Here is a 23708-nt window from a genome sequence, read left to right as displayed (position 1 = left end):
ATCACAGTTACTCTATAAAGGCATTTTGTATTGTCTGTATTCGGACAGCTGCTTAATATCATAAAGCAAGTGTGTGTAATCAAACTTATTATCATATTAACTAACATATGTCAGCTGTTGTCAGGTATCCTCAGCACATTCCATGATGATTTGAGGCAGATAAGGATTTCTTTATTGTATTTGTATTTTCATGCTTTAAAGTGCATTTAAAAAGCTTTAATGTTTCTATTTTATTTTGAGTGAAGAATGTGAATATTTCACCTTCTACCAGAATTTTTATTTTTTATGAATAACTGCACATTTATATAGTGAAGTATTTCTGTAATTTTACCACCTCAGAGCTTTTATGTTTAACTATTTAATGGCTACAATCTTGTATAGAAAATCTAACATACTTCACTTTTGCAATTATGCCTTTAACTACAACAGAGACAAATAACTGTATATCAAAATGACACGTCAGCAACAAGTATGCTGTTTAGCAAAAGTGTATTTAATAAAAATGATTACATTATATACATAAACTTCATGTGAGTTCATTAATGAATAAATCTTCTGAGGTCCTAATTTCAAAGCATTAAGTCATGTCAGGCTTGCAGGTTGATCTAAATCAATAAGCCATTGGGAGATCTTATGGGAGGATTAGGTTTACCACCACGGTGCTTATATGGTTTTAGATTTTAATGGATGTTGTTTAGGTTGTAATTACTTTCATCAAGCTCTCCTAGCAAGGCTTTTGAACTCTACAGCATTATCTTAGAAATAATCATTTTTTTCCTTGACACTCCAAAACCATCATCGTGTAGGATTGAGATTTTGAATAAATTTTTAGACAATGAACTCGATTTTAACGATGAATAAACTGCTTGTTAATTTCTGTTTTATTCTATCCTTATAGAATTATCCATATAAATTTAATCTGTATTGTAAAATGTAGTTATTTGTTTACAGCTTGCTCATTTAATTTGACAGTATGAATGTGGTATTGAATAATATTTCATTGCTATATTGCGTGGCGTGATTTATATGTTTTTAGAACATTTATATTTTACTGAATGATTTCTTGGATTAGGCACATTCACGTCCTTGTGCCAAAATATTGCCATCAGTTTAAAAATGTTTAAAGAGGCTCATTTACATTTTAGAGTGTATTTGTTTAATGAATGTAATTTGCCAAAATTCAATTAAAAAAAGTTCCTGTAATTTATTTCTGCAACAAAGCATTAGACATTAAAGTTATGAATGCAATACATTCATTAAAAATTTCATTTTATTCAAGAAATTTGGTGAAAAATCTCAGTATAGAAGCGTCTTTATAAATGATCAATATAATCGACATTATAAGGTATAATAGACATATCATAGGGATGTAAAAAGATACAGTGCAAATGAAAATGATGAGTGTACTATATCTGCATTAGTGGTACATCAAAACCTTATAGTATTGTTTGTATATAGTCTTTTTAAAGTGTAACATCTAGAGAAACTTTAAGGTTAGGGTTAGAGTGGGTTTAGCATTCATATCTTTTGTTATATCTTCATATGGACAAAATGAAACAAGCAAAATGTTTCCCAACATCATATGATATTGTAATTTATCAGATAATACTTATACTTAAATAAACATGCTTATACTTAACCTTTTGAAGGATGGATAAATATATCTAGCACTACAAAAAAAAAATTCATTTTATTTTTATTTTTTTTTAGATTTGACCCCAAAATATCCTTAAAAAAATGTTATTTTACACCAAGAAGAAATATGTTCCTTGGATCAGTTTCAGTCAGAACAGAGAAGTTTCAGGCTTAAATCTATTTGATTATATCTAACTGTAACTCTAGTGAACACAAAATAATGCAGGTGCATCCATGGAGAAAAGTCAATATTTTGTATTAAAATTCAAACAAGTCATTGATATCCCTGAATGTGTGCATATGGTATCCTGGCATTAGGAGTCTTTAATCAGTTGAAGTCGTTAATGGATTTCCCTTCACCTCGTACATGGCTCAGCAACTAGAAGGTCATTTAAACCTTGAGGTTTGAGAGGAAAGAGGCAGAGTGGCATTGGGTGGCTCATACAACACCAAGAGCCATCACAAGCAGAGCCAGAAAGTCTGGCGGCGACAGTCAACCCCTTTCCCAACACACACACACACACACACACACACACAAACACACACACACAAACACACACACAAACACACAAACACACACACAGCCATTACAGTGTTATCAAATGCATTAGAAAATTATACAGAAAATTATAAAGCACCAATATTCCATTATACCATGTTCAGTAATGTTCAATATTCACATAATCCAGTTCTGCTAGTCCGCTGCTTGTGTAAATATCTTCCCATTAGATAGGTTACAGTGTGATTCAATACAGATGACAAAGCTGTCTGTGCAGATAATGTGCTTATCGCTGAATGTGCTGCTGGTGGTACAGCATTATTCTAAAAGTTTACAAAAATGACAAAACAAAGGCCAAAAGCATAGAAGCAACACAAAAGACAAGAAGAAACTGTAGAAATAAACATTTTATTTTTTTGCAGAAGTAGTAGAACATTATAAAGTCACTGCTTTCCTTAATTTCCTTGGACTATAGTGCACCAGACTGGAGTAATATTCAGATAAATGTCAAAGTTGCCTCATCTTAAATAGACAATATTCAATTTGTTATTTACGGAATCAGTATTTCAGCTATTAGTTTATGTCCATGTTTTCGTAGCTGTTGAATTACATACCAAGAAACCTTGCTTATTATATCTTGTACTGCAGAGGAAAAAAGTATATTTTCTGAAGAACAACTACATCACTAACTAAATTTCTGAAGAGCAACATGGTTATACAAACTATTAAAAATGAAGCATTTTTTTTGCTCTGAATCATCATCATAATGCTGCATTTACGCTTGTTATCATCTGACAGAAAACAGGTACATCCAATAAATATGTAATTGGATTTTTCGCTGATATTGTGCAATGTATTTGACTGAAAATGCAATCAAATACCACAAACTGATTTACTGGGGTAAAAGTTTACATTTTTAACTTTAACTTTTATTTTAAATTTATATATAGGTGATATTGAAATCATTCTCATGACTGGATCAGGAAGCTGATACAAGGTTTTTTGTATGATTTACTTTAACAGGAAACATAGCGAGCACATCTCACTACACTGTTGTTGAATCTCTGTTTAAACAAATTCAAAGAGACTGAAACTGAGACGTGGACATCCACAATCATCGGCTGAAGGCACCATGAAGATGGGCTGGTATACAAAGTCCCCTGTGTATGGAGACCTTTGGGATACTCAGCAAACACCTATAGGGCGGTACCTGATAGATAGGTTAACAAAAAACACTGAAGTTGTAATGAATTAAATAAATCTTAGCAATGAATTTCTTATACAAAACAATGGGAGATTGTCAATATCAAAATATGATATTGACATGGCTCAGTTTTCTTTGACATAAATTGGGCTTTTTAATGTTACATATTTATTCATTTATTGAACACAGCAGATTTGCCAGCAGTTACATAAGAATGAGGTGTAAATAATCAATACAAAGTAATTTCTTGGAGGCTGTATGCACATTTTGGCTTGACCAGACACTTAATTTGCTCTGAAAGATGGACACAGAGAAAAGCTTGACCACAAAAGAATTAAGTGACCTGGAAAATTAGAGAACAAAGCTACGAAGCTAACTATGGCCTCGGAGGATGCTCTTCAAATAACATTTCTTTTTCCTACTGCTCAAATTTTTAATAACAATTTGGATTTTAAAAATATCATATATATCATTAGCTTACAGTTAACAGTGTAGATATTTTATTGAAATATTATCCAGTTTAGGACTGTAGTTAGAAATGCCAGAAATATAGCGAAGAACAATATATTTAACAAAATCATGAAACCCAAATATTGGTATACTACACTAGTCCAAAGTCTGTTTGTGTTATTAAATTAGCTGACAGTTAAACTGCACAATCAGCAGCCTGTATATTGCAGTGTAAATGTTTTAATTATGATTAAAGCAAACACTGTTTTTTTCTAATAATAAAATCTAACTTCTAACTAAAATAGCAGATTGTCCTTTACTAAAGCTGTATTTTGGTTTTTAAATGATGTGGTTTGATCATTTTATGACTGTCACATGCCTTATAAAGCCTATTAGGGAATTGTTTGATGTTCCCTTATTAACATTTTGCATAGTAAAATAGACATGATGTGAGTACTGTTCAATTGCTTTTTGTTATGACAAATTACTTCCAGTCCAGTATTGTGCTTACAAATATTTGCGTATTCTCCATGCAATAAAAGAAAAGAAGTGTTGTGAGTAATCACGTATCTCCATCGAAAAGCCGAAAATATTTGCTGGCGTGGGAGAGATACAGGTAATGTGGAGAGGTCTCCGTATACAGAAGTGGAACAGGAGTCGGCAACAAACATCCTCCAAAAGTATTACTCCTACCACTTCCTCTGTACGGCGCCTCTAAGTCTGTGGAGATCTGACGTTTCAGTTTATTCCTTCTGTTTTGAAACCAGATTTTCACCTGTGTCTCAGTGAGCTGTAAGGAGTTGGCCAGACATGCTCGTTCAGCACTACTCAGGTAACGCTTCAGGTCGAAAGTCGACTCCAGCTGGAAAATTTGTCTTTTGGAGAAAATGGTGCGTGTTTTCTTCTTCACCAGTGGTTTGTTCTTCTTGTGGATTTGCTGATGTTTAGACAGGTCATCTCTGCTGTTCGTATTGGATTTTTTTGGATACTTTCCACTTACTTCCTCCATCGTGATGCTCGGAGAGTGGTCATAGACGTCGCTACCTCTGTTCTCTGTCAAACAAACACACTGCGGCCATTACACGGACATCTCTGAGGAGAAAAAGTACTAAACTTTACCTTTCATTGTACGATCAAGTTTACCCTCTTTAGTATAATATAAAGCCAAGCGTATACCTTTAGTATTTATTTTTGGGGTAGAAAGTTATATAGTGCACCTTTAAATCTATGTACCTTAAATACTTTCACAGGTACAATAAATCATAATTATCGAGTACAATATCCACATGCACAGAAAAAGTACCACCACAGTGACAAATTAAGCCTAGTTTAGTGTTTTGTTTTGCTTTTCTTAGAGTGTAAGAACAAGTTTACATTAACATGAAAGCACAAATCATTCCAAACAATGAAAATGAGTGTATTTGAGTCACCTGTTTCAGGACATTTCAGATCTTCACATGATGAATAGCTGCTCTCTGAGATGAGTTGTGAATTTTGGAGATTTACATCAATATCTTTGTTAAGGATGTGATCAATAGTGAATTTAAGCGCTGCTGGTCGACACACCATGTCTTCTTTACCCATACTTTCCAAATCCAGGTTGCTGCTTGTTAAAGGTCGTCAGTCGTTACTGAAGTGTGAGGATAAGAGTCTGTGCAGGAGCGCAGCATCATTACATCTCCAGTTTTACTGCGTCCTCCAGACTCGCGCTCTGACCGGAAGCTCGAGCTGATGCAGCATCGGATTGGATGAAACTGGGAAAGTGTGACGCACAACAACAGCAGTCTGTCCTGCCAGGACTACAGTGCATTATTCATTATTCATACTTCTGAGTCTCAGAACCGTCAAAATGAAGCTTAATCAGGTTTTACTGAACGTCAAAACAAAACAAACAAACGCTGAATAAATTATTCATTTATTTATTTGTTTGTTTGAACAAATATTTTTTCCTCGAAAAACCATTAGAGTGTCGGAATAAACTGGGAATAAAGTGGGGGAAAGGTATTTGTTTTGCCTCCTTATGGATATGGTGGAAATGTCTTGTGATATCTGACCAGTTATAAGAATAATAATAATTAACAGACATAACAACAGTTTGCGTGACCAAACGTTTTATCAACTCAAATGTATCAACTGGGAAAGTATTACAATACATTAACATAAGACTTTAGCTCAGTGATTATGGGGTTTAGTTTTGTTTGGAGTCTTATTCTTGCTTTTTCTCTGATAATTCCCATCATTTATAGAACACTGTTGGGTTAAAAGTCTTTTGCTGTTACTGAGAGAGAGAGAGAGAGAGAGAGAGAGAGAGAGAGAGAGAGAGAGAGAGAGAGAGAGAATATATATATATATATAGTGTGTGTGTGTGTGTGTGTGTGTGTGTGTGTGTGTGTGTGTGTGTGTGTGCTATAATTTATTTCTTATGCTTGAAAACGAGGTATTATTATTATTATTATTATTATTATTAATGAGCACTTGAACACCCTCGCTTAACAGGACAAATTGCCCATTGCTTATGAAAGTATATTTGTGTATCATGCTACTGAATACATACCATTTCTTTCGAATGATTTTTTTCCCTCAGCGTTATTAGAATTACTGATGTTTGGTACATAATTAACACTTTATGTCGCTTTTAAACTGTAGTTTAAAAATAAAGCCTTAAAGTTCTACAGGGTTGTGCTCATTATTGCATTCTGGAGCAGATCAGGGAAATATCATAGCCTATAGCCAATCATTAGGGTTATTGAGGTTATATAAACCCAGATGGAGTGACATGAGGTTATTTTAGCTTGTCAAGTCACACCACCTACTGTTTATTTCCAGCACTGCAACCGAGTGTCTTTTTTTTTTTTTTTTTTTTTTACACAAACGTGGGTTAACAAAGAAGCTCAATTATAATCCAATATTAATATTGACCAATATTTAAATAGAACAGTATTTAACTTGATATTTTGCTGTTGCTAAAATGCTGAATGCTGTTATTTTTTATTTTTTTTTTTGCAAAATAATAGACATGGCAATTAATTCAATACATTTATATTAGGTATTTTTCTTATTTTAAAAATGAAATGAACTGAATAGATGCACAGATTTTTTTTAGTGAGGGTGAATAAAGATAAAAGTTTGAGACCATTCATTCTACACATAATTTGATGATAAGTAGGTCTAACTAAAATACAGCATTTCGTAATCGCCCCTTAAATAACTAACAGTGCAACTATAATGTACCAGCTAGTTATTTAAAGGTGAGCATTGCACAATATGTTCGAATATGACAATCACATCCATATGTGGTTCTTCTCCAAAGAAAGTCTGAAGTTGAACAGATTGTGGTTTTTTTATGCAGAATTACAATGGACTACCTCTTCCCTACAGTGGTACGAAGAGGCCTGAACATGTTCCAGTAGGATAAAACCGCTGCACAAAGCAAGCTCCATGAAGACTTGACTTGTTAAGCCACACTCCAAAATCTTGGTGGAAAGCCCAAATGAGTGTTGCTTATTATAACAGCATTGGGGGACTAAATCTTGAACAGAAAGTTTAATAATCACATCACTGTGATGGTCAGGTGCCCAGAAATCTTTGTTCATATAGTTTATATAGACTAAATAGGACTAGGAAAAAGATTTGAAGGTGCATTTTATTCAAAATGTTAACATGAATATGAAGTAAATGCATGTGACATCCCGTGAACAATATGTGAGCATGTAAATAAGAATTCATTATATCTATATTATATTACGCATTAACAAGAGCATAAGCACTGTAAGTACTTGGCTGTGAAGCTATTGTAAGAGCCAGATGATCTGATCAGTTATTAAGAGTGAGAAGAGCTAAAATATTCATATGTACTTCTAATTATATCATTATTAAGCTAATAGTTAAAGAGCACTGGACAAGAAAATTATTTTAATTTAATCAAACTTTATTGAGAGTACCCCATTCCATTACTTAATGTGTTTATAAAGCACCAGCCACATTACTTTGATTCTTAGTATGTATGTACTTGTTAGAGGCGTGAAGCTTTAGAGCCTGTAATAAATCTAAAGTTTATATTAAGAGTAGATAAATCAAAGTAGATAGGTATGTAGGAACATAAATGATTATACCAATATTTAATCACTGAAATCATGTAACTGACATTAAAAAAGCTAAACTGACACTCTTGCATACATTCAGAAAATAATTTGTGATATTTCTTGATATTTCTCTAATGCAAAGTAAGGTTCCAGGAAATGTTGTCCTCAAATTGATTTTGAATAAAATTGCTCAGCTACAACAAAACAGAAAAGATACAGAATTAGACTGTCCTTGTATATTTAAGAAAAGGATCAATACATAGAAAGACAAGCAACAAGATGTATACAAACAAATGAACAAAATTAGGACCGTGTTCATCTGACAGTACACCATTATAGACCATATGAATTTCGTAACCCCCCACTCAAAACTTTTTTTAAATTCAAGGGGAAATGTTTTGTATTTCTGTTGATTGAGATGTCCAAAAATGACAGCAATAGCCCAACAAGTGGTAGTCTACAAACATTTTTTTTCAGGATCATAGTTATTCATTTTAGAAAAGGCAATAAAATCTAGAATCTACATAGAAGGAGGAAAAATGTACAGTGAACAATACTTTCTAAAATTAAGCCAGCATTTTTGGTGTCTGGTTCATTAACTCAAATCTTTCAATCACTGCTCTACCTTTTTTTTAACTACTTAAGTACATAATGCCCAAATACGAGTATTTAATAAGAATCATCAATGTCTATTGTTTGACTATATGAAGCTTGGTAAAACATATGGACATTGCATCATATATTTTAACTTAAATATTGGGATGTGATAACCTTTCAGTCAAAATTCTTTATTGTTAATTTATATATTTGTCACTCACCTTTTTAAGACCTTTTTCCATATTGACGCTGTCCATGCAATAAAGTTCGGTGGAAGAGGAACACAGCAGTGCAAGAGTTAGCCTTCTTTTGACAGGCTCTGCACAAAAAAAGGTGACTTTTATACAGAGTTCTCAGATAGACCCATTTATAAATAAGTCAAACAATAATATAATAAACTTATAAAGCACTCATCGCAATACCACTGTGTCTTATATTTAACTCTTAATTTTGTTTTTGGGACCTGCCGTGGTCATACGCCATGTTCTGTATTTTACCTTTGTGGTGTATTAACAAGTAGCTACAGTACATCAAACTGAATACACTAACACACATCTCTTTTTTGACCGTTGACCTATTAATAAGAAGTTCACTTAATACCCAGCATTTCTAAAAACTGCAACAATAATTATTGGCTATTGAATGAATTAAATAAAGTTACCTATAGTTGGCAATACAAATTAAATGTGCAGAAATAAGGAGCAAACTACAATTACACAGAACGTTAAATTTTCACTAGACATATTTTTACAGAAGTCTGGTCTGGGAAAACTGGTTAATAAGACTGTGACTACTTGTGGAGGTGGTGACTGACTATAAGTATTACATTTAAAAATGCACTGAGGTTACTATAAATAAAAACCTGGTGATATTTATTGCTTTATATTTCCTTACTACAATTCATCTGAATGCACTAACACTTATATGAATGTGTTTACTAATATAAAAGCCTCTAGATATGGTGTCCCTGAAGGGAAAAATGCATTAAGAAATCGAACACAACAGAATCAGCAACATAAATATAAAACCAAAAGCATAACAGCAAATTTAGAAACACATCTATATTAACCCACAGCAAAGGGTAGGTTCATATTTTACATCATGTTCTCACTATTGACTGGACAGCGCATATGACTAATATGAAGCAAAAGAATGGAATATTTTTATTCTGTTATCCAGTTAACCTAGAGCAAACAATTAAATGTAACATGACTTATTAAAATTATTATTATTATTATTATTATTATTATTAGTAGTAGTAGTAGTAGTAGTAGTAGTAGTAGTAGTATTAGTAGTAGTATTAGTAGTAGTACAAATAATAATTTTTTCTGAATTACCCAGCTTTATTTATGTGAGATTTCAGCGACAATCAGTCTACAACACATGACTTAGACTAAGGGAGGAAACCAGAATACACAAAGGAAACCCCTGAAGCACAGGTAAAAACATGCAACTCCGACTAAGCCATCATGCTCTTTCATCCATTATTAGCATACATTATGTGCCTAAACTTGTAACAATATAATGCCTAAGCCATTAACGTGATAAAGATTATTTAATATCATCCTTAATAAAAAGCTATCCATATTATACATACTTGTTATTCCACTGGTCTCAGAGGGAAGACTCTCCAAATTTCCAGCCAGGACTGTGATGTTATATTTGTACTTGCTGCCAGATCTTAATCCACCAATGATGACAGAGGTATTTCCAATTACGTTCTGTTTTCCTTTTTCATCCCAGAAATCAGAAACATATACCACTGAGTAATTTATGTTTTTAACCCCTTCTGAGTTTGCTGGGATTTCCCAACTTAAAGATACAGCAGTATAGTTTATGTTTTCCACTGTGGCTTTCCCAGGTGAACTGGGTCCTATGAACAGAAAAGAAAAGAAATATCGGATGGATTATAAACAAAAAAGGAACATGTGACACCGCTGGGTTTTCTCATTCAGGATCAACTGTGTAGTCCATAATTTATAATACATTAAACAATACACAGTCAGGGATTATTTTAGTAAATTACAAAGTGAAATGACTGTTAAATTTGATGGTATGAAAGATATTAACACTTACTGGTATAAATTGATGAAATAGCTGCTTGGCTTGGATTCAGGTCTTTCTCCACATATGTAATGACACTAACATTGTACAATGCTGCTGTTTTCAGAGAGCTGAAAGTATAATTCAGGTAACTGGTACTGATAGTTGTATATGAGATGTTCTCAGTCATGGAGCTTGAGAGAGTCACATTGAACCAAGCAAAGCTTCCATTGGGTTTGTTCCATGTTGCACTAATACTGTCATTATCACTGGTCAGTAGTAGGTTGTTCACAGACATCGGTGCTAAAAACAATAATGACACAGAATTCATAACACACACTTGTGAATGTTCTTGCGAATATGACACACGATTCAATTTCCTATGTCATTTATAGGAATGACACCTTGGAAAAAGTTAGAATAATTATTGGTTATTGACATTTCAGTAGGTTAATCAGTTTGCAGTGTCAGACAGCTATAATGTGGGGAGGCCAGGAAATATGAACTAGATGGGCTAGCTGGGCTAAGCCACAAAACCAGGCAGATTATTTGCTGTCATCCCCTTAGATACAACTTAAGCACAACCTTATACAAATGGATAGAAGTCTAAGTGGTTGAGTGTGTATGTAATATACATCATTCTTATTCTGCTATTGGTGAGACAATGTAATATACAGTAATGCACTGCAATACATCAAAATAAATAAGTTAAAGTTTGTGATTATAAGTAAATCCATCATCCTGAATAATATTATTCTCAAGCTATTGCAAAGATTAGATTGAAAATTTTCTATCTAATACCAGCCGTTATAGAATAATAGTTCTCTCTTAAAAACATTTAAGACTGCTAAGAAAAGGAATAAGACTCACTGGTGTAGGCACTGATAGATACTGCTTCTCCTTCCTCGGAGCAGTCTGGTACAAATGCTGACACGTTTAATGTGTATTTAGTACCAGGTGAAAGGGAGGGCATTGTAAAGTATTTGAAAGAACCAGGATTGTAATGCATATTGTCCAGACTAATGTTATATATGTATTGCAAGCTGTTGTTATCAGGTGAATCCCACACTGCAGTGATGGTGAAACTATCATTGTTTGTAGAAGTAAGATTCATCACTTTAGAAGGTTCTGTGAAAAAAGGTTCACATATAGACAAGGTGGTAATGTGGCAATTTCATTTTATATTAAAAAATACTGTATGTGCTACTAAAGTAGAAAAATATTAAGAAAAATTGGCTTATAATAAACACTTTGGACTTAAGGCACTTAAGACACTGATAACTGATAACTGATAATACACTGATAACTTCTGATTTTTTCTCTTAAAAAAATGGGCAATTTGTCATTTATATCATCTTTCTTATTCTAATAACAATAACATGGTACGCAAATGCTACGCATTGCATTTACGTATCAGCAGCATTTCTAGATCAAATTCTGAACAATTTACAAACTAACATGTCTGAATAGTATGTCTTTGCATATGTTTATTTTCTTAGTTTCATGCTAATAAATAAAAAAACAATAACCTATATTTAACTAAATACGAATATCAGAGCTTTTGGTATTATCAAGCTTAATAAAGGTAAATGCTTTACTCACTGGTGCAAGCAATAATGTAATCTGGTGTCCCAAAGATGGTTCCATTGACCACAGCTTTAACTGTGAAATTATACTTTTGTCCTGGTTGTAGCTCGGTTATATTGCAAGTATTATTATTTGTATTAAAACAAGGTTTATTTGAATTTCCAGGCTGGATATTTACTAAGTAGGAAACATTAGTTCCTCTTGATTCTTTCCAATAAAGTTCAATGTTGTTTGTTCCCACTCTCACTTTGGAGAGATTTCTGATCTCTTCTGGCACTAGGAGAAAACAAAACAGAAATGCAACGAGCGGTGCTGAGGACATTAGACAACAATATCAGTTATTTAAATACAAAAAGTAACATACAGGAAATAAACAACACCATAAAAATCTAAAAATAAAGAAATAATAACATGCAAAACATTTCATATTTAAGACAGACAGCTTAAGATACCTGTTGCATCCTTTTCATCCAGGCAATGTATCATAAAACACTATGATAATCTCTGCACTGCTGCAGTAAAGTCTATAAAAAAAACTACTACGACGACTAAAAGCAGGCTAATTCCTTCGTTTCGTTTTTTACAGATGGATTTTAAACCCACTTTTGTTGCTAATACTTTAACGTCCCTAGCTACCTAACAGGGATTGCTGGATGTTTACAGTTTATACTCACATGTGTAGAAGGAGATATTCTGAGCATTGAGGTTTCGGCCACACTTCTCAGGGATTACCTGCACTCTGTAGAGATATCCAGGATCCAGGCCTGTAATCTGGTAGCTTGTCCCATTTGTAACATTTGCTGTTTGATTCCCATTGATCACTACTATGTACTGAGAAATATTTACACCTGCCTCACTCCAACTCAGAAAAGCTCCGCTTTGTGTCACGCTGGAAATTTGCACATCACCATAGAATATTTCTGCAGAAAATGGGTATAGCATGAAGAATGAAGGCTTGTTTGAGGTAAAAAACATAAATAAATAAAAAAAAAAGTTTTTCAGTGGGGTAAACTGAATGATCAGTTGATATTTGCTATATCAGAATTTTCATATCAAAAGCAATATAGTATAAATAAAATGCAAGAATTATCATTTTTTTTAAGAAATGTATTAAGAAATAGAACTACTAAACCAATGAACACTTAAAAACGCTTTTTAAAATTGTTTTAGATTGTTATGGATTATTAGCTATGGAAAGAAAATAAACACTAATCTACACCATACACCTAGTTACTGTTCCTACCTACTGTTTCTATAACAGTAATTATTATCAAATTTCTAGCAAAAAAAAATGTGAATTTTTATATGTTTACCTGGAAATATAGAATAATGTCAAGACACTATCTGAAGTGGCATGAGAGTGTAATGGTGTGAAGATATAAACGTTCCCTACATTGGTGCACAAACTCACCAGTAACCAAAAGAGTTCAACCATCAACACAGATGAATGACTGCTCTTCTGATAGCAGGATCATCAGGAAGGAGATTACAATACAATCTTTCACTCACACAGACACATATCCATGCGCATCAAAATCATACAGCAAAGCTTTTGTGTTCTGTTCAATTTCCTTGTATGCCCTAGCATACATTTCCAGTCATTGATTTAAATATGTACCAGTTATGCAGATGTTTTAGAGACATCTGTACAAGGCAGTGTAGCTAAAATTGTTCAACAATCAAAGCTCAGTGTTCTTATGAGGAACACTGTGTTTACATACCATACCATCTAATCACATAATCTATTCAGTCAAATTGTGTTTAGATGAATAATATCACACCGCAGGTATTGCCACCAAAAGTTACCCTTAGATGGTAAAGAAGTCTTAAAATGTACACACAGTAAATTTTCAATTAAATATTAATTTTATCATAGAATAGAGTGGCCTTTCTCAGTCCTTTTCCTCCGTGTGCCTGTGGTCTGCATAGTAAATATTTACCTTTTAATTATTTGTTTCAAATGGTTTGCTTTTGATTCTTTGATCATTTGGTAAAGGTTGAATTCATCTATGTATTATATTTCATGTTATGCATGACCAGTTATATCTATGTTTATTTCTTGTGCTTTGGTATGATACATCACTGGTACAGAAAGTCAGACCTTCAAAGTCAAACCTCCCTCCCTTCTGCTCTGCACATAAGCTAATTTCTCTTTTGATTGTGAGCTGGAAAACGTTTCTAGAGTTATGCTTTTCATGGTTAAAAAAGTGCACGATAAACATCAATTGTTCAACAACAATGTCCTGGACCCTGAATCAACTTCTAACAACTTATCATGATGGCACTGAATCTAGCACAACCTAAGATCAGGATTTTTAATTAGCAATCAAATGTTCAGGATGGAGGGGGCACGGTGGCTTAGTGGTTAGCACGTTCGCCTCACACCTCCAGGGTTGGGGGTTCGATTCCCGCCTCCGCCTTGTGTGTGTGGAGTTTGCATGTTCTCCCCGTGCCTCGGGGGTTTCCTCCGGGAACTCCGGTTTCCTCCCCCGGTCCAAAGACATGCATGGTAGGTTGATTGGCATCTCTGGAAAATTGTCCCTAGTGTGTGAGTGCTTGAGTGAATGAGAGTGTGTGTGTGCCCTGCGATGGGTTGGCACTCCGTCCAGGGTGTATCCTGCCTTGATGCCCGATGACGCCTGAGATAGGCACAGGCTCCCCGTGACCCGAGGTAGTTCGGGATAAGCGGTAGAAAATGAGTGAGTGAGAAGATTCTGCTCATTGCCTGGCATCACATTTAGCTGTTTTTAAAGCAAGTCATATTTCAATTGCCTGTCATTCAAGGAACTTGTTTACATTTACACAGAATGATTTAAAGAAGTGCTTTGAAGTCTCAGGTATCTATGAATACTTCAATAATGGTTCATAAGGTCACAGCCTAAAAATACCAGCAGACTAAAAACTTTGGTGGAAGGTAATATAGCAGGAAAAGGACATAGACAAGGTTAGAGCTTTCAAAGTGCTACCTCGGGAAGAGATCGTTTGTGTTTACATGAATAGAGTTATTATATAATAAAATAATCGTCACAAACTAAAATAAAGATGTCCGCATAAGAAGTGGCCATATATCCTTGATCTATCTGAATCTTATTTCTTTGTTTGAGATTCCACAGAGTGCAGAATAGCTATGCCTGTAAATATGGATACTTTCAACTGCTTTTTGGCTGTCACATGAAAGTCAGATCAAGGATCAACGAGGCATCAGTTACAGGAATGATCTTCAGTAGTATCTGTAACACTCAGCTCAGCAACTTTTAAAGACAGCTTTGTAAAAAATGTCACTTGCCATTGCATATTTCAGATATTGCAGCTACAAACCTACATTAAGTACATCACCTGAATACTGGATTCTACTGGATAACAATAACATTCAAGATTCTATCGATTCTGAGATACTGTATCCTTACCATCATAGCAGATGTAGGGCAGGAGTTGATTGCACTGCTTTTCCCGCCACATGCCAAAGCTGAGCAGGACCACACAGGAATCCTCAATATATTCAGACTCTAAGTCACTACTGATGTTACTTGCTGGGGAGCTTGTATTTGGAAGTGTAGATACAAGCGTAGATGGAAGCATTGTAGGAGCTGGGGTTGTTGATTCTGTAAGAGAAGTTTCATTTTCCTCATGAGAATTTAGACAGTCACAGAGCTTTGCCAGGGCTGGACACCACATATTCTCAGTCGATGTACTGTTAGTTGTGCTGAACATTTGAACAGAGTCATCATAGCTACTAGATGAATTTAGACAGGCACAGAGTTGTGTGAAAGCTGGGCACTGCATTGCCTCTGTCTTTGTATTGTTAATAGCTGGTGGTGGTGGACATGTGGGCTGTGGCTCAGGTTTTTTCTTCAGCACAGGATGACCAGGATACCAGTTCTGGTAGAGGACAGGCTCACCATTGGCCCATCGTGACCAGAATTTTAAACCACTCATGTTTTGCCGCAGGCCGATCCAGTAGTCCGAGGTAAGGTTCAGACCAATAGCTTCTGCATTTTGTGTGGTGATGGTAGTTAAGTCTTTGTAACAGGCCTGACAGCGAGACCTAGCATCATCCCATGTGGCTGGATTGGGTTTGTAAAAATACTCCTTCTCTACGCATATAACAGAGACGGCTGAAAAGACATAAGTGAAAAATTATAAAGGATTTTTAGCACTCTATATTAAGCAATTTGGTGGCATAGATAAGATATAAAATCACACTCTGCAGCCTTTGCTTTAGGAAGCTTACATAAAGCAGCAAATCACAAGCTGATAGTATACAGTAACTAAAGAAAACAATAATTTAATATTTTAAAAACTCTCATATCAGGGTCAGGAATTGTGTAACTAAAGGTCACGAATATGTTGTGGGAACATCTTATTTAATACATGGCTTATTCATAGTACAGTGATATTCAAGTCAACAACAGGAAACCGTTTCATATTTCCCTCCTGTTACACTACAAAATTCTTGGAAATGTTAGTATGTGCCTTTTTGTTTTTACGTCAGGGTCATTCATGCAATGGAGTTAGGCAGTTAGGGTTACTTCGCCCATAATCTCAGTCCATAAGTCTTTATTTCCTAATAAGTTTCTATTTAGTCTGCAGGAGTACTGTGCACTATGTACTATACATATACTGATTATGAATCCACATTGAATAGAAAGATATATAAAACATATACATAAAAATGAGACACAGCTGCATTAAATCATTCAAATTATACGCTTTACTTTGTGATACAGAACCAATAACTAATAAGATACATACATACACACACACATATATATATATAATAAATCAGCTACAATTATTAAGATTTCAAATATAAACGTGTGTACTAAAAACTAAATTTTTCTTGCTATAATACATAAACCTGGGTTAAGGTGTGACAGAAGGTGTGACAGAAGTGCATGTTACCAACAAAAACATGCAAAATGTTTAATATAGTACCATTTCCTGCTGTAGTTCACTGGCTAAACTTGTACTTCACCACAGAAAAGTTCACCAGAGACATAACCCTAACTCATAGCATATTGCTTTTTGAATTTAGCTGCTCAAAGGTACAGGATTAACCATACACATAATGAGTAAAGTAACTAGTTAACGCTATCTCATGCAAATAACAAGGTATTCCAGGAAGTATAATATAATAATTTCCTAGAATCAAGGTCTATGTTCATAGTAATAGCACACTGAATAAAAAAGTTTGATTCTTTTTTCCCCTTCTCAGAAATTATGTATGCATTCATTTTAACTTTACATGAGAGTAAATGAGTAATGTTTTTGTTTGTAAAAATGTGCTGTAGCTAAATTGTTCATGAATTATTTGCCAGAAATTACTAAATATTATATAGACAATTAGACAAATAGAAGACACTTAAATCTGTAACTTACCAACTAAAAGCAAAGACCCCAGCAGTAACATCTTACAAAGTGTCAGAAAATGCTGAGATCTCTTGATGGATGGTGGTCACACCTCCAAGCAAAAACAAAACAAAACAAAACTGCAACTCAAAAGTTCTAAATACTGTAGGGAAACAAAAAATTATCAGCAATCATGTACCAGTAGCACACATGAATCTCTAACACACACGCACACCTTAATTTAAGTTCAGAATGAACCTCAGCTGGTAAAGGATGCCACTTGAATGACGATGTTGAATGTACGTAGAGCAATAAAAGCACCGGGAAATAGTTATCAGTATATTTGCATTTAGCTGACATGTGATAGCAGAACAACTTTACTTGTGATAAATGAGAACGGCCAGTGTACTTTTTTATTTCTTTATTTGTTTTCTTGATATGCAGTTTTCATTTAGCAAAATATAAAAGCGCAGTGAAACATGAACTGCTGTTAAGGTTTGTATATGTGAACATAGCAATGAGTTTGTCAGGCCAAGCTATGTTTATCACTAAACAAGAATCTACAGCAAAAAAAAAAACCTCTACTTTGTAAACATCAGAATACAAAAAGAAAGAAAGAAAGAAAGAAAGAAAAAGTCTATCGTGTAAAAATATATTTGGAATGATTAAAGTAGAGAAAATAGAAATACATGGAAAAATACTCAACATCTGTATTTTCAAAAACTGACCTGAGAGCTGGTGTCAAAAACCTAGCACATGATAACAAATAGGAGGCTTTGTATAGCAAAGCCTCAGTGATAAAAGCTTCTCCATTCGAGCAATTTTAATCTATTTTACTTATTGCAAAAGACTTTTATCAAAATGTATTAAAAAATGCTTTCTGCACATAGGCACAGGGTGACAAATTAAAGGGAAACACTAAAGCTGTTCTGGGGCGAAGCTTATTTTGATAGCATTAAAGTCCACCTGTCTTTTTTAGAGTGAAATCTCAAAGCAAATCAATAGCATAATTTATTTTGGGCAAAGATGTTCAATTGCTCCAATCTATACCAACCCACATTCAGGCTTTTCGGGAAGTATTCTTACTCCTTTCATTTGTCAACCGTGTTTAAGTTTGAATAAGGCAGTGAACAAGCTGAACAGAAAACACAAATAAACGCTCATACAATACAGAACAATAAGAAAAAGGAGCTCATTTTCAGTCAGTGTCGGTCTTCTCATCTTTCTGAAGCAGCCTTTTCCCACGGCTTGGCTGCTGATGGTCCTTTCCACTCTTTTTCATGTTCTTCGTGGTACTGAAAGAAAAGAAATGCTAGGGCTCAGATCTGATGCTGAAACACAGACATACCTCATGTCTTACTGGATATAGAATTCTTTTACCTTTTCCGTCTGTATTTGTCCACGTCTTCGGCAGCCATTGCATCCATTAATTCCAAACCGTCATTAATTGTTTTTAGCATATTGAACCGTTCTCTCCCACGAATCTACGATCAAACAGGAGACAAACTGTAATTGGCAGAAAACAAGATTATAAAGTAGAGTCTATGTTAAAGCATATTTCTCCACTCACCTGCAAATTGAAGATTTCCTGCTCAGAGCTGGACTCATTCTTTAACTTCTTTCTGGATTCTGCATTAGGAGGGAGCAGAGATTCCTTACATGGAGACTCTACAAAGAAAGGAGGAAAGAAGCAATTAAAAAAAAAATTAAAATATCAAGGGTAAACAAATTAGTAGCTCAGAATTCTATTAGTTTTTTTTTTGGTTTTTTTAAACCCTAGAGACAGGAGAAAAATCTACCCCTTATTAATTTTTGCTGAACAATCGTATGGTATTCAGGCTTGGTATGAACAAGACAAGATAATGTGTACAATTAAATCATTTATCACTATATTATTCAAATCTCAATATCTCACAAGCAGAGTTTATGATCGGAGGTTAATCTAAGACCTATTCATAAGTTCTGTTCTCCCTATCAACTTCCAATCTTTTCTTACTTCTCTTAATTCCTGTCTTCAAAGTTTTTTTGTTCAAATTTTGCTCTTCAGACTTGCGGTCACGTCCAGGGCAGGCGCACACTCGAACCTCGAAAGAACGTCGACCTAAAACCTGTCCACTGATGAGGAATAGTGAACAGACATTTATGGTTAATTTACAGGCAGAGGATGAGTGGAGGAAATAGAAGCAAAGGAGCAAAGCAGAACTCACTCGTGTGTTTCAAGAGTCATTATGTTAAGAATGGGTCTGCGGTTCATGCCTCCCATACAGCTGCTGTTGCACATGAAGTTCAGCAAGACGGTGGTTCCCTCTGAGCCCAGCTGCAGGCAGAGAGAGGAAGAGGAGCAAAGAAGTGAGGGTACTGAGAGCAACTGTATTATCTACGTGCCATTAAACAAATCTTACTTCATTAATATATGACATCAATGTATCCAAAATGATCATGTTCTAATTACACACTTCCTGACCAGAACACAAATCCAATCAGGAACTTGAGAAAATGACTTAAAAGTGATGGACATAACTAGAATAAAATTTACATCCTTATATAATAATGAAGTAAACTACTCTTACGACATATAAATATATATATTTTCTCAACAAATAACCTGAGGAGCCTCATAGGGAATGGTAACACTCTGCCTCTTGGTGTTTGTGTCCTCTAGATACTGAGCTGTCTGAATCCCCTCCATACGAATAAGGTGGCTGCGATGAGCCACACCTGTGGGAAGAAAGGGAAAAACCTAAGACCTCTGCTGCAAACACAAGAGCATGTGTTATATATATATATTCTTATATGTAACAGCATCTATCTATAATATAAAATACCACTGAGCATAGCAGTTTATATGTGCATCAGTTCAAAGTTAGGACAGTACACAATAAACCATACAGGAAGGATATTTTGCATAGTTGCAAATTGGGACACTGGAAGCGGCTGTTTTCTAATCCATGAATCTATTTAGATACATGTCTAAACTGCACCAATACATCAAGTTAACATATCAAACTCAGCACTAAGATAAAACAATAATTGCATGTGACAAGGTGTCAACATTTCTTGGAGAGCTGAAATGCATTAACTCCAGGCTTTAAATATGCAATGACGCGTAGTATGTAGCAAGTACTAAACCAAATACAGGCACATGCCTAGATGACCTTAAGGTTCTTCTAAAGAAATGCTGCTTACAAAGTAAAAAGAAATTACCTTCATTATTCTCAGCGATATTTTGGTGATGAGGGCAGCGGAGCACCACCTCTGAGACGTGCTCAGGTTTCTTATAAATGGGTGTGGCCCTGAGCACTGCTCCCTGAGGGGGAACTTTCTCCACCAGGACATCAACTGGGCAAGTCTTTGCCAGCTGGCAGTACAGTTTATTCAAAGTTGTGGAATACTAGAAAAGAAAAAATACATTAGCATGCAGCTCTGGTAAAATCTCACTTACAAGAATATGACATTAAAAATTGTCAAATGAATTGCTTGTGGTTTTGAGCATCATTTTATTTTGTCATTTTTGGTCATAAATCTAAATATAGCCATGCTACCCTCCACAACTAACCGTTGAGGTAACAGACTTAGTTGTGCTGGACTGGTTGAAGCGGAGCTGGAAGCCATATTCTCCTGGATAGTCACTGGTGGAAGGTACAACTGCAGCTGGAGGAGGAAGACTGTCCATGATAGGAGCAGCTACGTCAGCAGTCTCTGTGTCTTCTGTGAGCTCCGGGTGATCAAAGGTCTCACTAAAGGTGCCATTGGGCAAGGCCTATCAAGTTAAAAGTATGTTAACATCAAGAAATGCTTTAAATTAAAAGAGAATATGCAGATATTGTAAAAATGTAATCGGTAACAATTGTATGTGCTAGTTAGTGACATAACATTGAAAAATAGAAAATGAGAGACAAGAAAACACTCACAGCTGTGAGCCAGGCATCACTGTCTGCTCTTGGCAGATCTGCAAGCAGATCATTCAATCCCCTGTTCATGAACACGTGAATAAGTCAACAAGTAGTTACATGGTACTTTTTGCAAAACAGGCTACTGTAATTCTAGTCTGACAACTGGCCCAGTTACAGAATCGTATTGTTTAAAAGGTGACGATTAATTTTCTAACAGCAGTTAAAATACAATACATATAAAAAGTAAGAAACTTAAATCAGCACCTTCTAAACAATACGATTCTGAGCAAGAAACACAGAGCAAATCTTTTTGTTGAATTAGCTGAAGTTGTCATCTGCATAACTGTATCGTCCAGACACGTTCAGATACATGAGCTCAAAAGAGAAGTCTTTTAATAATAAAAAATTTTCAAGGAAAGCAAGAAAATTGCAATATTGTAGCCAAAAGACCTGCTGGTTACAGCATCTACAGACAGTGTGGCAGCCGTGGTGTGGTCAAGTGCTGGTTTGTGAATGAAGAGAAGAGTTGGGGAGAATGAGTGTTTCAGAGGAATGTACACCTGTGGGACATTGTGTGTGTTCCTATAAGTGACAAGGAAAAAGATCAAATAAAATAAAAAAAACAAACAACAGAAGAAAGTGACATGGATGTGTGCGAGAAAGAGAGTCAGGAGTGGCAGGGGCTCCAGTCATCAGAAACTAAAGCTGTTTTAAATTTTCTTCATTAAACATTTTTTTATTGCTTCAGACTTCATTTGGGTCACCGATTCACACAGAATACCAAATGCAAGCCCCACACCTCATCCAATCCATATTGTGTGTAAACTCACATGTTAGAGCCCACATCATTCCAGAACTGCTCAAAGGCCTCCCCCTGGCTCATAGGGAGGGTCATCTCCAGCTCACTCATGGCTGATGTGGCGAAGGAACCTACAAGACAAATGGTCCAAATGGCAGTTAGAACATATTGGAAGAAGATATGACCATATTAATGCTTGCCTAAATGTGTTAAAGCAAGCAATTTTAAAATATTCTTAAGAGTCATATCAAGGTGTTCAGGTTTAGCTTCTATGGGGTACAAAATTTCAGCACACAAGTATTAATTCTTTCAGCAGCATGAGCATATTTACATATATGACATTTGGCAGACGTCCTGACTTACAGAAGAGCGTTTGTAGTCTCTTTCAATGAATTACATCGATAACGGCTCACCAGGTCACGGGCTATAAACACTGCCTGTCTATAACTATGCTGAGAAGTACAAATAGCACAGTAACAATAATACAACCCAGACACATGCATGTGCATTTCTGAACGAGCGCACGCATGCGCCTATTATCAAGCTTATCAAGTGTAAACAATCAAATTAAAAACAACATCCTCGAGTATAACAAACCTGTTTTTTGACGCAATTACTAAACAAAAACAACCTGCAACGTACTTACGATCCTCATTATCAAACAAGTGTCATTAACACGCTATAAGGTGAGTGGGAAGAAACAAATAAACACGTTTTAATGATAAACAAACGCACAGTGAGAGCCATATATATATATATATATATATATATATATATATATATATACACACACACAATAATATGAGAGAGAGAGTGTGTGTATATACTCCTAACACACTCCTCCTAACTGACTCCTAACCCTAAGGTTGTGGGTTCGAGTCTCGGGCCTCGAGTCTTTCACTTTCATACACACACACACAAATATATATATATATATATATATATATATATATATATATATATATATATATATATATATATATATATATACACACACACACATACATACAATATATATATATATATATATATATAACATTCGTGTATTTTGTGCTTTAAACGTGTCAGTAACGCGTGTGTGAAACTGAAGGCACACACACCTGACCGTTGTGTACATTTGGTGATGATAAACACTCACTCACTCACACACACACGCACACGCACGCACACACAAAAGGCCCCTCATAACAAAGACGCCTCTGAGAGATGAAACTACATCTCAGAATTAACGTTAAAGACTTTGTCTGAACCTAAAACGGGTGGTTAAAAGAGCTAAAACGGCAGCATGTAAAAACAAACTGCTTCATCATTATTATAATGATTATTAATAATAAATAAGATGCTAGCCCATTAGCCTGTTTGGCTTACTGTTTCACTTTCAGTCACAAAGTTTACCTTCCGGCTCCCAGTGAGAAATCGCTTTAGCGCTCTGCGTTCAGTCACAAAGAAACCTTAAGACTGATTCATTGAGGGTTGTGTAGCTTTCTGCCGCTATAAACCGTTTTAAACTGTGATATCAACAGTAAGCGATAAACAGCAGCAGCGTGGCCGAGGCTGCTTCCTCAAACAG

General features: G+C 35.1%; 3 protein-coding genes across 3 annotated transcripts; all 3 read right to left on the bottom strand.

The window, feature by feature from the left end:
- Positions 1–2887: 2887 nt before the first annotated feature.
- On the bottom strand, positions 2888–5527 carry LOC132847950 (homeobox protein HMX3-B-like). The gene is made up of 2 exons (XM_060873454.1): positions 5219–5527; positions 2888–4841 (listed from the first exon to the last, which is right to left on the bottom strand). The coding sequence occupies exons 1-2, from the start codon at positions 5370–5372 to the stop codon at positions 4351–4353; spliced, it is 645 nt and encodes a 214-aa protein (XP_060729437.1). The 5' UTR covers positions 5373–5527; the 3' UTR covers positions 2888–4350.
- Positions 5528–7695: 2168 nt separating this feature from the next.
- On the bottom strand, positions 7696–17696 carry LOC132847949 (receptor-type tyrosine-protein phosphatase eta). The gene is made up of 10 exons (XM_060873452.1): positions 17682–17696; positions 17477–17609; positions 15505–16212; positions 12772–13017; positions 12113–12373; positions 11381–11638; positions 10544–10813; positions 10065–10340; positions 8689–8786; positions 7696–8064 (listed from the first exon to the last, which is right to left on the bottom strand). Exons 2-10 carry the CDS (start codon positions 17505–17507, stop codon positions 8002–8004), a joined length of 2211 nt encoding a protein of 736 aa, XP_060729435.1. The 5' UTR covers positions 17508–17609; positions 17682–17696; the 3' UTR covers positions 7696–8001.
- A 154-nt stretch (positions 17697–17850) lies between these two features.
- LOC132848547 (cellular tumor antigen p53-like) lies at positions 17851–23708 on the bottom strand. Its single transcript, XM_060874359.1, has 11 exons — positions 23534–23708; positions 22170–22269; positions 21358–21418; positions 21003–21206; positions 20651–20837; positions 20052–20164; positions 19654–19763; positions 19443–19561; positions 19017–19114; positions 18827–18930; positions 17851–18741 (listed from the first exon to the last, which is right to left on the bottom strand). The coding sequence occupies exons 2-11, from the start codon at positions 22247–22249 to the stop codon at positions 18645–18647; spliced, it is 1173 nt and encodes a 390-aa protein (XP_060730342.1). The 5' UTR covers positions 22250–22269; positions 23534–23708; the 3' UTR covers positions 17851–18644.

This window comes from Tachysurus vachellii, chromosome 7 (assembly GCF_030014155.1).
Source record: "Tachysurus vachellii isolate PV-2020 chromosome 7, HZAU_Pvac_v1, whole genome shotgun sequence".
Lineage (NCBI taxonomy): Eukaryota > Metazoa > Chordata > Actinopteri > Siluriformes > Bagridae > Tachysurus > Tachysurus vachellii.
Note: the sequence above shows the minus strand (reverse complement) of the source record. Positions and strands in the feature narration are given on the sequence as shown.